The following is an 18,134-nucleotide window of genomic DNA, read 5'->3' on the forward strand; positions in this document are numbered from 1 at the left end:
CTTTCAGCTCTGAAAAACAGCATTGCTTTTAATTCTGTTGTGTCACAGGCATGGTGGTCTAGTAGAGACAAGATTACATTGGGTATTCAAAAATTCCTGTATACATACAGGCCAACAACGATCTCTCTTGGAGTCAACCCATAATCTATGTATGGCTCATTGAACAGAAATTGTGATTAAAGCAATCTCCATTTAAAAAAATTGGTTTTTCAAGATGAGGCATATGAAGTAACTTTTTAAAATGTTTTATAAAAATATGTGTTCCTCTTTAAGTAGGAGTCTGTCCAAAAATAGAAGTTACTGACATTCATTTATAGCTGGTAATTTTCCATTTTTCTATCCACTGTCATTTTTTTCTTCTCACATAAAGTGCCTATCCAGCACGATATACTGGAGACAGTTTCAGACACTAGGGACTGCCACCATGTTGAGCACAGTTGATGTGGACAGATGAAGTTTCATAAGAAGCCTCCAAGTTTCTTTTCTTCCTCTGTATTCACTGTCAGTCGCTGTCTTAGGTTCCATTGCCAGTGATGTTTTGTAAGTTAACGATAAATTTATCCAATCATGATTTATTTTCTAGACAACTTGAATAATGTATGAATGTCCACCCAGTTTCAATATTACATATGAAAGCTGGGCTCATAATTAAAACTATACATTTTCTTATCAAAACATAGGGAACTTCGTTACTCCCCATTTGAAAGTTTGAGACAGCTCCCGGAAACTGGAGTGGAGAAGGGAGTCTTCTCCTAATGTAACTGATTCATGCTAGTTTCCTGTCTGTTAAATGTTGTACCGACTCTATAGTAGGAATGTTCAAGTGTGATAACTCTGCTTCCAACTTTCAATCGCGTGTAGAACAGAATATTCATTTGAAGAGGTGTAGGGTTGTACTTAATCTGAGTCTAGAAGTAATGTCAGAAAATGTTAAGCATGTCCTTTGTAATAAAACATAAGGTTCTTAATTGTTTAACTACTATGGAATTCAGATGAATTAGAAGTATTTAAGTGCAATCTTGAATTATGAAGTTGAGATGTATATATTAGGATGTCAACTTGATGTAAAGTAAATGAGCAGTTACCTGATGGATCTTTTTAATAACTGGTTTAATCCACAATCCTAAAGCATAGCTTCATTTCAGTATTTACAGTATCTTTGTCCATTCAACAACACTCCAATGAGGAAATAATAGGAAATAGCTGAGAATTACTCAAGGATTTTATTTATTTATTTTTATTAGGAAAATAAGTTTCTAGAGTCTTGAGTGCTGGATAATTCTTTTGTCTTTCCCATCCATGGCAGCTAAAAAAAAAAAAAAAATCACTCAAAATATTCAGGTTTACATGTTCTGCTCTCTCACGGGGAGCTACCATACCTCACAGTTCAAAGTGTTTTCTCAATCAGTAACATGATACTGACATGTAATTGCAATTTACTATGCAGCAAAAATGACTCAAGAAAAGTAACATGTGTCTATTTACCTCTGTATAGGCAATTGCTTACGTTATTCTAATTTTAACATTTGTATTCAGATAAAATGCTTATGTATGTATAGGAATGTCACAGTGCAAGATGCTGCTAGCCTGGGCACAAAGTATTAAAATTATTTTGTGAAGACCGGTGGTTGTATTAAACTCTTGTGCCATTGTACTTCAAATGATGAGAAGCTTATTCATATTCCTTATGTCTCAAGACTTCTTTGTCTTCTGGGTACAAGTAACCCAGTTTTACTCCCACAGATTAAGGTGAGTAAACATTTAATAATATTAAAACTGTTTCAGTTGGTGACATACTACAACTGTTTTTGTAAGATGATTTAAGAGAAAACCTTGGGTTTTATTGAAATAACTAACATCATAGACTGTCTTACCCAAGAGAATTTAATGCTAAAAAATAAAGTGCTAAATTTTACTTTGGGGAAAAGGCAAAACCTAATGAAGCTGTGTCATGGTTACAGAACTAAAGAACTCTGAAAATGAAAGTCAACCTAATGACTGCAGGAAAATCCAAAGTCCAATTGAAGATACATAAAACCAGATTGTTAAGAGCCAGGTCTTAACCTAATAGGCTTAAGCTGATCATGGCGGTACATGCCTGGAATTCCAATTCTTAGAACATGTGTGAGGAGTTCCAGGATATCCTGGGCACCCTGTCTCAACAAACAAGAAAAACACAAGATTCTAACATGAGAGACTATTTATATAAACAATTTTAATGTAATAACATGGAATGCAAAATATTAGAACCACTATTAATAAAGTATCTGATTCTATTTTAAAAATCATTAAAATAAATAAAACAGGACAGTGATCAGAATAATAGTACCATTATAATCACATTAAATAGAAAAGCTACCATCATTTTAAAGCTGTACTAAATTTAGGCAGAACGGCACATTTTCTGTGACTCAAAGGCTTCAGATGTCAACGGTACGGAAACCAGGGTCGCAGCTCCCCTGGGAGAAGGACCCTGGATAATTCTAACATCATGTGACAGATGAGGCAGGTGGTACAGAATCTGCATAAAACTTTACACTTAGTAAATTGTTAGTTAAGCTGTAACTGTTGTACTTGTCCCATTTTTCTTTTGTTGCTTTAAAAAGACTGTGCAGGGTTAGGATCAATGAGCAAATATGTATCTGGTGGTCATGATAACAGAAGTGTCCAATGAAAAATGGTACACCTTAAGTCTAGATGTATGAGACAAAAATAATTTTATGGTAAGAAACACCCTTATTCAATATATATATACATATATTTAAAAATGAGCAGCATAGAGCAGACATGTTTACTACCCATACTCTTGACTACCAAGAAATGAAGACAAACTTTAGAAAAATACAATGCAAGAAAAGATTCAAGTTGAAAATATATTCCTTTGGTTAAAAATCCTCCCCCTTTATGATCATTTGTATTCCCAGCATCCTCTCGGGTTACTACACTGGCACACTACAGCGTACTTCAGTCTAGTAGTTAGGGAGCTCGCTGGGCTGCAGCAACAAAAATGAACTCTAAAACAGTTAAGCCTTGTAGCATTAACCTCTTGATGGTGGTTTTTACTTTAGGAACCTCCGACACATGTAATTTTCTTCAGATACTGTATAGTCAAACTTTTTGTAGAAACCGACATTTTGTGGTAGACATTCAAGGGTGATCTTGTAACAGTTCAGTTTCTTGCTTAGCAAAGTAAGAGTTGATAATAACCTGAAAAAAAAAGTATAAGGAGATAGCATTAACCACAATGGGCCTTGATAATGACACTACTTTTATTTTTATTTAACACTAACCTGTATTTATTCAGTATATAAGCTTAGATCGCGGTCTTTCCAATAATACTCTCCCCCCACCCCCTGAGACAGGGTTTCTCTGTGTAGCCCTGGCTGTCCTAGAACTCACTTTGTAGACCAGGCTGGCCTTGAACTCAGAAATCTTTCTGAGTTCAAGGCCAGCCTCTGCCTCCCAAGTACTGGGGTTAAAGACATGCACCACCACTGCCCGGATCAATAATAAATCCTTTAAGTGTTCAAATTATTAAGTTGATAAAAATGCTTCAGCGATTTAAATGTTTATTTTTTTTCAGCCTCCAGACTGTTAATAAATAACTCAACCTACACCCTTTTATTATGGGCGGAGGGACACACCAGCAGCACAAGGGTGGAGGTTGTTTCCTGTAGTTCTCTCCTTTCTGCTTTCTTGGGATCAAACTGAGGCTTATACTCCCAAGTGTGGCAACTCTCACCCCCTTGCTAACCATATGAGAGGCTGGAGAGAGAGCACTTGCTTTTCCAGAGGACCAGCACCCACATGCTCTGTATCTTCAGTTCCAGGTAATCTTTGCCCTCTTTGGACTTCCTGGCCTCCACAGACAGCAGACATGCAAGTAGTACACATATATGTATAACATTTGAAAAAATTCACATACAAGGCTAGAGATTTAGCTTAGCAGTTAAGAACACTGCTTGCCCTTGAATTTGTTTTGATTTGATTCCCAGAACCAACATAGTGGCACACAACCATCTGTAACTCCTCTCCCAGGGCATTGGATGCCTCATGGCTTCTGAGGGTACCAAGAACAGGAGTAGTGCACAGATACATATGTAGGCAACACCACACACACACACACAAAAATTTTCTTTAAGATTTTTTGCATGAGCATAGGTATGAGTGGCATTATATGGCATCATTTGAAAGTCTAGAGAGAGTATTGCTATGAGTTGAAAGCACAACCAACTACATGTCTAGGATAAGCATAGGCTCAGATTGAGACTTACTGAGAAAATAGCAGTGCTGGGCTGCTTGCCAAACCTGTGTGAAGCTCAAGCTTCAATCCCCAGTGCTGGGGTTAGGGGAACCAAACACAGCAAGACAAACAGAAAGACACTAAAATGTATCAGGTTTTGAAAAACTGTAGCCCATGTTATTTTTTTGTGAAAGGTCTCTAGCTAGCTTTGGTGACACAGACCAAACAGGAAGCTCTGGAATTACACATTTGTCTTCCACTACAAAGCAACAGGAGACCTTCAACAGGAGATCTTAACTCAAAAAATAAACCCCAAAATATTTTGTTCCAGGTTGGGATGTAGCTCAGTGATATTGTAAGGTTGCAGGGTTGGGGTACCTTTATGTCTTCTCCAACTAAAAGCATTTGCCAGGTTCACATAAAATGAGTGTGAAATAGCTATGTTCTTGAGACAGTCTCATTATATAGCCTTGGCTGGCCTGGAACTGGCTATGCATTAACCCGCAGATCTGCCTGCCCCTGCCTGTTGAGAGCTGTGAATAAAGTGTCTTCAATCATTTTATAAAAGCTACTTTTTAAAGGAAATTTGGATCAGATTACCTCAAGATTAGTCTGAATCTCTTTAATTTCAGTACTAGGAAAAAGGGAGATCTTGGAGTTTGAGGCCAGCATGGTCTACAGAGTGAGTGTTCAGCCAGGGATATACAGAGAAACTGTCTCTGAAACAAAGCAAAACAAAATTTTTAAAAAGTTAACTGCTGTGCTAACTGAAGGGTCCTCTCTTGTGTATATATTTAGACATGATCTTGTCATATAGTCCAAGCTGGTCTTGAACTTGAGGTAATTGTCCTGCCTCAGCTTCCTGTGTGCCAATTTTTTTTTCTTGGAAAACAACTTTCTTTAGACATGACTAGTTGAATGGATTAGAACAGTAAAAGCTCGTGCAGTTCATAGGCCAAGAATTCCAATGCTTAGGTACTATGATACATAACTGATGCCTATTTATTGAGTAGACTCATTAAGTCAGAGATTATATTTAAATCCAAGTTCTTCTACTCATACCTGGCAATTACCCTCTGCAAATATTAAACATTCCCTTTGATTCTTATCTGACAAAGGAGCTGGGTACTCACTGTGACTTGCACAAGTCTGAGAATGCTAGTATTAAGAGTTAAAGAGGTTACTTTTCATAAGGCTCAATTTAATGAGACTTGTCTCAAAAAAAGAAGTCAGGGCAGTGGTGGTGCACACCTTTAATCCCAGCACTCAGGAGGCAAGTGGGTCTCTGTGACTTTGGGTCTGCAAACAGAGTTCCAGGACAGCCAGGGGTACACAGAGAAACCCTGTCTCAAAAAAACAAAACGGAGCTGGAGAGATGACTCAGTGGTTAAGAGCACTGACTACTCTTCTGAAGGTCCTGAGTTCAAATTCCAGCAACCACATGGTGGCTCACAACCATCTGTAACAATTTGATGCCCTCTTTTGGTGTGTCTGAAGACAGCAACAGTGTATTTACATGTAATAATAAATCTTAAAAAAAAAATAAAATACAGAGGGGGTAGGGGTGGAGGAACTGCTATCAAGGATTCAGCTTTCGACATTCCTCAGTAGCAGAACACAACTTCCCTAGCATGTACAGTACCATACAAATGTGCACAGTTCAATTACATGTTACTCTTGGTTTTCAGTTCTCAAACTGTGAGGTGAAGTTAACAGAATTTAACATACAGAGAATGAATTCAGAATTAAAAAAGGTCAGAAATAAATTAGAAAAATCTTAAAATAAGTTTCTCGGCAAGAGGCCAAACTGGGACAGAAACCATGCAGTTTCCATGGTTACGTGTACATACTTACAGTTTGCCAAGCTGCTTCCCTCTGCACTCGTCACTCACGACAACATCTTCTACTCTTCCTCTCTGCAAACAATCACAGGATGAGCCTTCAGCCTGTTTTCCACTAAACAGTTGCTAATTACAGTTTTTACTTTTTCAGAGAAAACAGGAAAATCAGCTTCTCCTTAACTTTTAACTTTTTTAGCTATATCCTCCTCAACCTCCCCTCTACTGCTAAAGCAGAGCTCTAACCCCAATCACCACAATGCAATCTTGTCATAAACATAATATATCCAAAAAGATGAGTGAATGTGTGTCTGCATTTGTGAATGGCTTTTGGAATATCTGGAGGTTGGACTACAACTTGTGGTAATTAGTTCTTTCCTTCCACTGTGCCAATCTCAGTGCTGGGACTTGGGTTGTTGGGCTTGGTAGCCAACCTCTTGAGCCATCTTACTGCTGGCTCATCTATCTGAATTTCATTGTATTGTAATTTGGAGAATCTCCAGAAGTATCTTTTGCTAAGGAACAATGCTATAAGGAACAATGAACGATTAATGGAACATTGATTTTGCTAATGAAGTTTTCCAAGTTGATTTCATTAGAAAATATCTGTGTGCTTTATTCATAGGCATTAATGTGAGTACATACCTTAGCACATGAATGGATAAATTTATGTTCTATTATCAGAGTTGCTGTAGCCACAATTTGTCCTAGGGTCACATCTTCCACAACTGTAACATAGTAATCTCCAGACTTCTTCATATGCTCAAAAGATTCTGTCAGGAAATGTCAAAAAGTGTTAGATAGTATGCATTTCTGTTTTACTGAGTTCAAGAAAAGCTCCAAGCTTGTGTGACTTCATCTTTGAATGTTAAAGCTGTTTTGCTACAGTGAAAGCAAGTGAAGTAAATTGAGCATAAGACATTCATTTGTTTGGGTTTTTTGAGGCAACGTATCACTGTATCACTCTGGATGTTCTGGAACTTCCTCCGTAGATCAGACTGACCTCCCAGAGATCTGCCTGTCTCTAACACCACCCCCACCCCCAAGCTCTGGAATTAGGGGTATGCACCTTAATTTAGTTTCCTCTTCTAAAAATACATTATTTAAAACATTAAGGAGCTGAAATATCAACGGTCAGCACTGGGTAGTCCACACCTTTAAAGTCATCTGTTAGTACAGATGGGGATGTAACCCTGAGGTAGAGAGTAATGCTACTTGGTTTAGTACCCAGAAACACACACACAATCTGCCAGCAAAGTAAGACTGAGTTCTTTCAGATGGACAACAGAGAATTACAGATAAACTATGCATGTTGCCATTTCTGTGACTAATTAAAACGTCAATATCTTCCCACTTAATTTACATTTATCTAAAACTAACACTCAAAGAACAAAATTGCAGGTTATTATAAGAGTATATTATATCCACAATTTAGTCTTGGTTTCAAAATATTTTAACAAACCAGTTTTCCATTTTTTTCCAATGTTTCATGATTATATATTTGTTCTTTTAGAAATAGGATCTTTGCTCTAACAGCACCTTACAAAGTAACAGCACCTTACAAAGATGAGAGAGAGATACATCCCCAGTTAAACAGTTTTTCCAAAGTCATATGAACAATGTTTAGCACTTTGTATTGCTAGAAAAAGCTACACTTTTTCATCTCTTCTGATATGTATTCAAAGAGAAACAAAGGAATAGAAACAAAGGAATTTAAAAAGCCAAGCTCTAGAGTTTTAGAGCTTGGCTTTTTAAATTCCTTTAACTCAGATATTGTTTATTTTCAAAGCCTCATTCTATATAGGTCCCAAATTAGGGGGAAAATAATTCAATGAAAATAAACAAAACTAGAATATTGATCTTCATTCTCAGCCTGGTTGGAGACGTTACCGACTAAAGGAGCTGCATGAATAGAAAATGGGAACAGACTGAGTTACGACACTGGATAAAGCTAAGAAGGTTCCATCTTTCTTGCCAATAACTGTGATCTCAGCGACGACTGGTTCTTTTTGGAAACCCATTTTCTCATGTCTCAAAGGGAGAAGAGGATTGTTAGACTAAGATACCCAACCTTAAAATTCAATATAAAAGCAAATAAATTCAATATAAAAGCAAATAAATAGATGGATGGATGAATAATAGATGGATGGATGAATAAATAAGAACAAAAGGGAAGTAGAAACATAAACTCGTAAATTCTTTTTAAGTTGGTAATGAAATTTCTGTGCTAAACATAACCACATAGAAAGATATACTACAGGGCTGGAGATATGGCGCAGCAGCCTGATAGGTCCCGAGTTCAATTCCCAGCAACCACATGGTGGCTATAAGATCTGGTGCCCTCTTCTGGCCTGCAGGATACATGCAGGCAAAACACTGTATACATAATATATAAATCTTAAGAATTACTTTCCTGGGCTGGTGAGATGGCTCAGCGGGTAAGAGCACCCGAGTGCTCTTCCAAAGGTGTGGAGTTCAAATCCCAGCAACCACATGGTGGCTCAAACCATCCTTAACGAGATCTGACTGTAGTGTCTGAAGACAGCTACAGTGTACATATAATAAGTAAATAAAATCTTAAAAAAAAAAAAAAAAAAAAGACTTTCCTAGGCCAGGCGTGGTGGCGCATGCCTTTAATCCCAGCACTCAGGAGGCAGAGGCTGGCAGATTTCTGAGTTCAAGGCCAGCCTGGTCTACGGAGTGAGTTCCAGGACAACCAGGACTGAAAAACCAAAAAAAAAAATTTTTTCTTTTAAAAAAAGATATATACTACAATAAAAGATTTATTTAAGATATATACAATAAAAGGAAAGCAATTCTAGAGTAAATATCGTTATACAAAACATCTCAATTCTATAAATAAGGATGGCTGATTTATAACTAAGCTATTTGAATGAGCGGGTACTAACCAGACTTCTGTGCATTCAGACAAAGTGCGGCATGGTACTTACTCATGAACTGCTCCGGGCTGACGACACCAGTCTCTGTCAGCTGACCCAATACCTTAAAAAAACCTAGTTTTAAAACATTTCAGGAGAAAAGCAAAAGAAAGATTAAAATATGGAAAACAGCAAAAATACTCACTGGATAGGTTAAAGAAAGTTACTTTTTCAAAATTCTATAATCATGTTTTATAATAATCTTTAATCAAGATTTGCTGATTAAACATGCAAATTTTCAACAGTGTGTTGTGTGCATTCATTATACGTGGTACCATACACATAAGGGCATCTTCATACAAGTACCTATTTTTATAAACAGGCTAGCAAGTGACAGCCTTCAACAATATTTGCCTGCATATGATTTTACGGTAGTTCAGACATTAATATCAATAATTACAGTACCAGCATGTATACTGTCAAGTGCTATTTAAATTTTATGTAAGGGGTGCCACATTCTCCTAAATACATGACCCAAAAAGTACAAGATTCTCACTCCACTGAATATATCACTTGTAAGATAAAGTGTAACTAGTATAATGCTATTGGGACAATTTTAAACCTTTTTAATTTTAATAGTGTCACATACCTTTAAAAATCCCAACTGTTGGGAGGCAGAGGCAGGTAGATCTCTGAGTTGAAGGACAGCCAGGAATACATAGACTGTGTCTCAAAAAAATAAAAATAAACCCCAAAAAACTACTGATAATGTTAAAAGTACATTTTCTAACTTCTTTAGTCTTAATTTTTCTACATGCAGTAATTCTGGACAAATTTACTTTATTCAAATACCTATCTAGAAGAAAATAGTTAGGCAAAATGTTATTACCAAAGTTTCAGGAAATTATTTTGGATAATTTAGATATTAAGAATTACACAGGACTAAATAAACCCTTTCAGTTTGTCCAAAGAATGTTCCTTTGCCTGTCTAGCTTCTTGGAGAAAGCTCTTCCATGTGTTTTATACATTATAACTTCAGTTTTGTTTTTGAGATATCCTTTTAGATGGAATACTGTTGTATTTTTAAATTCATCACAGTAATATCTGGTCTTAGCCATGATGTATGCCTATTACAGTTGAGTGATCTAGTCACTTTAAGTATAAAAGTCAAGTACTGTTTTAAGTTCACATCATGCTTATGAAGACAGCAACAAATTCTGGTCAGGATTCCCAAAGTAAAGTTGGGCCCATACCTTTATTTAAGTCTGCAGTACAGAGAGGCCTCAAAACCAAGCCTTCTCCAGGATGTGTTGGAGAAATGGCTGGAGAAAATATAGCTGTATTCTGACTCCAGTCCACTTCTTTGAGCAAACTTGGGTCAAACATAGGAGTTTCATCGGGCTTCATCTTTCCAGTAAAGTCTAAAATAAAATTTCAAATGTTGAGAGGCTTTATAAAAGGAAAAGTATGCTTGGTGAGAAAGTTAATTTCATTACACAAATGGGTTCTATAACATTTTATCAGCTACTCTACTTTAGCTACCTAAAATCTATAACTGTAAACACATTTACTTGTTAAAAACCATCTTTAGCCGGGCGTGGTGGGGCACGCCTTTAATCCCAGCACTCGGAGGCAGAGGCAGGTGGATTTCTGAGTTCCAGGTCAGCCTGGTCTACAGAGTGAATTCCAGGTCAGCCAAGGCTACACAGAGAAAGACTGTCTCGAAAAACCAAAAACAAACAAACAAAAAAAATCTTTACTATCAATTGGGAAATGTGTTGTTAGTCAAATTAAGTCAACAAAAACAAATCTTTAAAACTCCATTCTCTAGTAGGTCCTGAAGATGCTTTATCCTTGTGGGCTGGGCTACTGGTGCAGCACTGACATCTTATGGGTGCTCACATTTGAACAGTTAGAATCTTGCATTTATTACTAGGCTCAGAAGTCACCTGGTAGCCAGGGTCACTAAAGACTCACTTGAACTTGTGAATGTGACTTATTTTATATGAACCACAAACAAGGTAATTTAGGAATTACTCAAATTACTTCATTATTCTCTGTATTCACAATAGTATTATCTTAGCCCTGACAGACACTGTGTGTGGCAGCTACTTCTAAACAGTTTAATAACCAGTGGGTTTTGTTGATGGTGGTGGTTGGTTGGTTGTTTTTCATGCTGTGCACCAGACATAGTGGGACATGCTTATAATCCCAGAACTTCAGGCACCAAGGGAATAGGGGTTTTAGGCCAGCCTGGGTTAAACTTTGGAATACTGTCTCAAAACACACATATGACCAATGTGATATGAAATGCTGTCTCAGCCGGGCGTGGTGGCGCACGCCTTTAATCCCAGCACTTGGGAGGCAGAGGCAGGCGGATTTCTGAGTTCGAGGCCAGCCAGGGCTATACAGAGAAACCCTGTCTGGAAAAACCAAAAAAAAAAAAAGAAAAAAAAAAGAAAAAAGAAAAGAAATGCTGTCTCAATAAAAATAAAGTCATAATAAATTTTAACCAGTTATTAATAGTTTGTTTCTTGTATATTTCTTTAAATGGCCCTATTTTGTAAATAATCATAAAAATATGTAATATTAATTTGGTGTGTACTTTATATTTGTTAATTCTTTAACAAGCAATAAAAGATGTATCATGATTGTATCTTATAGACTAGCAAGTAGACAGAGGAACTTGCAAGGTTCCAGGCCAATGACAATAGCATGGCCACAGGCAGCATCCAAGTGTCACAGGCCCGATGCACATGGCTTACTGCTTGATGTCACTCTGAAACTCTAGCAACTTTCTAGCAGTGAGTGTTGCATCTTCATTTTGCCCTTTACCACAAGTTACATCATTGATCCTACTAGGCAGAATGATGTCACCTCTTTAACTACTAGTCTAGTTTAGCCAAATCCCTGCACTCCATTGTTGTAAAAGAGTTAAAAAGTTAGAATTAGTACTTGGAATCTCAATTTTGGAAATGAGAATTTCAGACTAATCAAAAATGTATAAAGGCATTCTGGGTAGAAATAAGAACCCATTGTCCAGGCACCAAGATATGACTATCATGTTGTTTTAATGAACTGTTTACAGAATGGAAGCAACTACATTGAGTTCACCTAAGCTCAGTCTTCAACAGTGGTGGGCAGAGAGGATGTTGGGAAAGGGAAAGCAAGATGTGATTGACACCAAAGGATTTTAAAGAACTCATGGGTTATCAATAATTGATTTACAAAAGAAATCTTTAAAGGCTCCCAAATAAAGTGGCATGTTTATATAGCTACCAAGTTACACTTTATAGCTGAGGCACTTTAAGTTTTACAAAGTAAACCCTGAAGCTTCCCGGTAACTAAACAAAGGCATGAAAGCTGTGTCTCTTCCCACATGGGCCCCCACTCTAGCTCTCCCTGTTCCCCCTTTATCCTTCACTAAGCTATCTCCACCCATACTGAAAAGGCCATTTTTGATAAGCTGTGTTCCTGGCAAAGGTGAGAAGCTCAAGGGGCAAGCAGAAAAGGCAACCTGTGATTAGCGCAGTAATTTCTAGCCATTTTCCACTGATCAGCTACCCAGGTCCTAAGTCAATGGGTGAGAAAGTACATTAACTACAAGGAAGCCACATAAATAGTGAAGAACAATGCCTGGAGGTCACTTTCTAAGAACCGTTTCATCATGTAGCTTAGATTGGCATCTCGCCCTTCACTGTGTGTGTTTGTGTAGGCATGTTTGTATGTGTGTTGGATAGGTGTGCACATGTGTGCCTGTGAGAGTGGAGGAGGCCCAAGGTTGACATCAGACGTCTTCTTCAATCTCGTTCCACTGTATATACTGAAAGCAGTTCTCTCCCCAAACCCACGGCTCACTTTTTAGGTTGGTGAGAATAGTCAGTTTACTCAAAGGACTTCTCTGTCTCCTGATGATACCATTACTGGTGGGCTACTAAGCCCACTCTATTTTCTTTACATGGGTTCTGGGAATCAGAATTCTGGTTCTCAGTCTTGCATTGCAAATGATTTACTCTCTCATCCACCTCCCCAGCCTCCCTTTAACTCTTGGTTCTCCTGTTTCCATAATCCCCAGGCTGACTACAGGTGTGTCCCACCATACTGGACAGCAACATTCAATCAGTTTCTAGCATTCATTACTAACTAGATGAAGACAGGCATTGATCTGGTTAAACACAAAGGATCTGATGAGAGTCAAACCTCTTTTTAAATGAGATTTATAAAACCCAAAGGGGAAAAGCCTATCCTAGTCATAAAGACACAATTTATGATGCTGACAGAGGCCATGCCTTATTACAATCTAGTAAAAATTCAGGTGACGTGGCAAAGACCTGGATCCAGCGCTAGGGAGTCTGAAGCATGAACTGTGGGAGCTCAAGGACAGCAGGCTACCCAGTCACATCTATCTCAAACACACACACACACACACACACACACACACACACACACTTTAATTATTGGAGTTGATGTAAACATGGAGATTTTTTAAAAAGCTGGTTCCAAGGTACCCCCTCTCTATTCTTCCCTCCAAGTTCAAGGCTAGCCCCTGCTACACAGGTTGTTTTATCAAAACAAAACTACAAGAAACCTTCATTCTGTAGCACTTAAAGGTCACCACCTAACTTCCTCTAAGTTCGGTTGTAAACTCTAACGAAAAGCCCCTCCCCCCCAACCAGTAGTGTTTAACTGCTAAATCAGCATTTGTTTACAAGACTTGAGTATTGCCTAAGCCCTAGTCTGGTAAACCTCTAGTCAATGAATAATGAATGACGTGAGGTATCATCTAGAAATCACATTTCAGAAAGTCATGAAGGAAAAAGGATTGCCACAAGTGAGAAGACAAAAGACACACACCAAACTTCAAGTTTGGTTTTCCAGCCTCTGAATGAGTCTGGATACAGATGGGGAGCAGCTGCTTCTTGAAAAACAGCGGAGCAACAAGTAGGGAAGATTGAAGACCAGGATTCACAAATTTCTAAACATGATCTGCAGCCAAATCAAACTCGCTGTGATAGGTTACAGGTAGGCAGATAGGTAGGTAGACAGCTCCGAGTATCCTCATGAAGGTAGTATTTCATGAAGCAAGAAGTATTTCCCGTTAGTGTACTTAATCTACACGATCTGATTATCCCCAGTCTAGTTGCACAGTTGGGAGCACCGAGTTCCCAAGACATCAACGAATGTGTGGCCTGGAATGAGGATCCTCTCATTTTCCCATAGAGCACTACTGCAGAAGAGTCAATCTGTTTGAACCATACAATTCCTACCTTAATGAATCAATTTCCTGAGACCCACTCTTGGATTAATTAATCCCAAACAAACCCCCATTTATTTTTTTACAGGAACCAATTTTATGCTTGCCTTACATAAACATTAGCTCTAACACACAATAGAAACTACACAGTCGGTGTTTCTAGAGGTTCAAGTTCTAGGTTCCCCCACCCCAGGTTTCATACAGACTGCTGAGCTGAGGCTCTTCAGAGCCGGTGTCTTCAGCGGCTCTGGCCGCTGTACCGGTAAAAGGGAACCGAGGGTTCGCGCCCTTTCATAGGGACGGCGGCAGAAAAGGCGAGGACCGTCCCCCCATTCCCACGCCACGGACACTCCTAGGCCCTCCAAGACCCTGCCCGGCCAGACCGCCGGGCATCAAGCTTAGCCGCCCGGTTCCCAGGCAGGGACGTCCCAGCCTCCGCGGTCCTCTGCGGTCCCAAGCCCGCTAGCCCTCGCGTCCCAGCCCCAGGCCGCCTCACCGCACCGGAGCGGACCACGCTCCCGTCCCGGCGCGTCAGTCTCCCTGCGGGTCACAGCGCCGCCGCATCCGGATCCGGCTGCACCTCCAGCCCCGCCCCCCGTGCGCCCCCACGCGCCGCAGCCGGAACCGCCAGGCCAAACGTGGCCGGACCAACGCCTCCGCCCTGCCCCGCCCTCACGCACCGCTGCGCACGCGGAGGCACGGCCACGCACACCACTCCTGGGCTTCGGGGGCGGGGCGGGGCGGGGCGGGGCGGGGCGGGGCCGAGCTCTGGGGCACTCTGGGCGACGCTGGGGCATGGGGCAAAGCTTGCGTCATCAGTTTACCCACCAGAGGCTCTTTTCGCTCACTGCGCGCGAGTACCACCGTCGCTCTCACGCCTTATCTGAAAATAAAGCCATAGGAGTATAAGCAGCGTACCGCGATGACCAGTGTGGGTTCCTTTCATTCTCCGAGCCCTAAGGCTCCTACCCTGTCAGTCCCTTCGTCCTCTTCCCTAACTTGCATGCAGTCCATTAACATGGCTGGTGATTACATCCCCTGATTCTCAAATGTCTGAGACAGGGCTGGGCTTCTGTCTTCTAGAAACTGAGCTGGAACCACTCACCCTTGAGCTTTCTTGAGCTTTCCACTGCAGCCCTTTGCTTCCTAGGACACCCGGAACATTTCAGCTTACTCTGGGCAAGAAGTGGCTAGGTTCTCCAGGCAGTGAAGAGTAGGGTAGAGGCCAGGGCCCTATAAGCATCTTACAGTATACAGCAAATACAGTGCTTGTTCTGTAATCTCAGTACTGGGAAGGCTCCTACCTCCAGTCTCTCTCTCTCTCTCTCTCTCTCTCTCTCTCTCTCTCTCTCTCTCTCTGTGTGTGTCTCTGTGTATGTGTCTAGTACCTGGNTGTAATCTCAGTACTGGGAAGGCTCCTACCTCCACTCTCTCTCTCTCTCTCTCTCTCTCTCTCTCTCTCTCTCTCTCTCTCTCTGTGTGTGTGTGTGTGTATGTGTCTAGTACCTGGCATGGTAGTGCATGCATTTAATTCCAGCACTAGAGACTAGGCTTTGTGCATCTCTGTGAGTTCAAGACCAACCTGATCTACACAATGAGATCAAGTACAGCCCGATTATGTAGAGAAATGCTGTCACTAGACAGACAGACAGACAGATAGATAGATAGATAGATAGATAGATAGATAGATAGATAGATAGATAGATAGGGAAGGAGGAAGAAATGTCTTGAATATACCAAGACACATATCACTTCCATCTCTGAACTCATTAAAATATTTGTTTTTTAATTGCTTACTACATTATATTGCTTATTTTAAAGCTTGCAACATTAGAGAAATACAGGATAAGAAGTCATGTGTCCCTATAGCTTCACCTGCAGAATTAACATTATGTTAACAGCTTGATAGAAATTTCTTCAGATTTTGGGAATTTCCTTTACCATGCTTCCATTTTACTTGTGGCCTTGAACATTTGTGACACAGCTTCCTAATCTTTGATGGTATCTGGCACCTCATCTGACACTGTGAAGGTCTAATAAAGCAATACAAATAAAACATTCAACATGTATCCTGGCCTGTAATATGTGCTTAAGATGCCAGTTTGTGTACATGTATGTGTGTAGAAGGAATAAACTACAGTATGGTGAAATAAGGACCATCTACCCAAATTCCAATGCAACAAAACCTATTAGTTTACTGCATGTCTTACTCAGAAATGGCAGCATAATTACTTGATGCAATCCTGTAGGGGCCCAGGCCACCCTGTCACAAAAACACTCTGAAATAAATCATATTTTTAATGAAAAGAGACTAGAAAATCACAGGTGAACTTTTACCAATTAACTCAGGCTAATGTTCCACTCTCGATTGACTGGCCAATTAGTAAACACAGCCTTGCCTAAAACTGCTAGCTAACTGGAACAGGGCATAGTTAGTGAGCACCACTATGTCTTTTACAATCCCCTGTCTCTCCTTTCAATCAGGACAGCACAATACATGTGAACTGTATGTCAAGTTTTCTCATTTTTTCAAATTTATATCGTGGATATCTCCCCACATCAGTGCAGCACTTCACCCACTAACCAGGTGTTGAGCCCTCTGCATATCAAGTGTTGTAGTGTTGGGATGACATATTTGCTAAGGTTTCTCTTCATTGGCTTTGTCTGATTGTGAAAAGATCAGAAATAAAGCTCTTTACAAGTTATTTATTATTAAGAGGTGATAAATGTTATGGTTAAAAAAGATAAGAAAAGGCCACTCCTAGGGCCTCACAACTTTAAATCCAACACTAAGAAGGTAGAGGCAGGTGAATATGAGTTCAAGGTCATCCTGGTCTACATAGTGAGTTCCAGAACAGCCAGGACTATATAGAGACACTCTGTCTCAAAAGAAAGAAAGAAAGAAAGAAAGAAAGAAAGAAAGAAAGAAAGAAAGAAAGAAAGAAAGAAGAAAGACAGGAAGGAAGAAAAAAGAAAGAGAAGAAAAAGGAGAGAAGAAAAGAAAAGGAAAGAAAAGAAAAGAAAAGAAAAAAGAAAATGTTGGGGTATAGTTCTATTCATTTATTCATTCTTACTACATGGCCCAGGCTGGCCTTGAACTTTTAACACACACACACACATTCCCCACCATACTTGTTTTGCAGTTTAAAATGTGATGGTCACTGGAGAGTTCTCTGGGATATCATTTGAGTTTAATTCTGAAAGGAAGTAAATCTTGTAAATATCATTAAAGAAAGAACATTCCAAGAAAATAAAATTGTTAGAGTTTGGCCTTCAGCTCAGGGGAGGAGCACTTGTCTAACATATTCAAGGTTCACTGTCAGGGATAAACAATAAAATTAAAAGAAAAAAAAAGAAAGAAAAGAAAAAAATAACTAAGTTACTAAGTGCTTCATTTTGCTACTTTTATCTAAAAATTCCCATGGGAAATTTAAACTCTAAAGATAATATCTGTAGAATTATAGTAGAGCTTTTGTCTGCATTTTAGAAAATGGTTAGAAAATTTATAAAAAATAATAGATACTTTAACCCCCTCTGATTTGTTTGTTTGTTTGTTTGTTTTGTTTTGTTTTTTTGAGACAGCGATCTCTAGACTAGACAGGCCTGGAGTTTACAGAGATTCCCCTGCCTCTGCCTCCTGCATGCTAGGATTAAAGGTGTGCACCCAGCTAACCCCCTCCAATTTTTAAACCAGCTGATCGCCCCAGAAACAATGCTTTTAACTTGTTTGTGAGTTCAGGACAGCCAGGGCTATACAGAGAAACCCTGTCTCGAAACACCCACCCCCCCAAAAAAAAGAATACATACCTATGCTGGGCTTTAGTGACACAACACCTTTAATCCCAGCACTTGGGGGGCAGAGGCAGTAGGTTTGAGGCTAGCCTGGTCTACAGAGTAAGTTCTAGAATAGTCAGGGCTAC

General features: G+C 39.5%; 1 protein-coding gene across 4 annotated transcripts; it reads right to left on the reverse strand.

Annotated features, from left to right (window-relative positions):
- Positions 1–787: 787 nt before the first annotated feature.
- Positions 788–14,798, reverse strand: Gnpnat1 (glucosamine-phosphate N-acetyltransferase 1). 4 transcript variants are annotated; one of them, XM_029541490.1, is made up of 7 exons: positions 14,711–14,783; positions 10,214–10,381; positions 9,033–9,095; positions 6,727–6,854; positions 6,098–6,159; positions 3,044–3,207; positions 788–2,153 (listed from the first exon to the last, which is right to left on the reverse strand). In XM_029541490.1, the coding sequence occupies exons 2-6, from the start codon at positions 10,365–10,367 to the stop codon at positions 3,060–3,062; spliced, it is 555 nt and encodes a 184-aa protein (XP_029397350.1). In that variant the 5' UTR covers positions 10,368–10,381; positions 14,711–14,783; the 3' UTR covers positions 788–2,153; positions 3,044–3,059. The 4 variants fall into 4 exon arrangements, with proteins under 4 accessions (XP_029397350.1, XP_029397349.1, XP_029397351.1 ...); XM_029541491.1 differs by having other exon boundaries at positions 796–1,306; XM_029541489.1 differs by having other exon boundaries at positions 792–3,207; positions 14,716–14,798.
- Between the last annotated feature and the right edge of the window lie 3,336 nt (positions 14,799–18,134).

This window comes from Mus pahari, chromosome 8, assembly GCF_900095145.1.
Source record: "Mus pahari chromosome 8, PAHARI_EIJ_v1.1, whole genome shotgun sequence".
NCBI classification, from domain to species: Eukaryota; Metazoa; Chordata; class Mammalia; order Rodentia; family Muridae; genus Mus; species Mus pahari.

What these genes read in the sequence shown, in the direction of transcription:
- Gnpnat1 (XM_029541490.1), bottom strand. Translation starts at nt 10,367, where the DNA reads ATGAAGCCCGATGAAACTCCTATGTTTGACCCAAGTTTGCTCAAAGAA. An exon ending in TACTGCAGACTTAAATAAAG is followed by an intron (nt 9,096 to 10,213) that starts GTATGGGCCCAA and finishes TTTTAAAACTAG; the next exon opens with GTTTTTTTAAGGTATTGGGT. An exon ending in GGGAAGCAGCTTGGCAAACT is followed by an intron (nt 3,208 to 6,097) that starts GTAAGTATGTAC and finishes TTTTTTTTTCAG; the next exon opens with GTTATTATCAACTCTTACTT.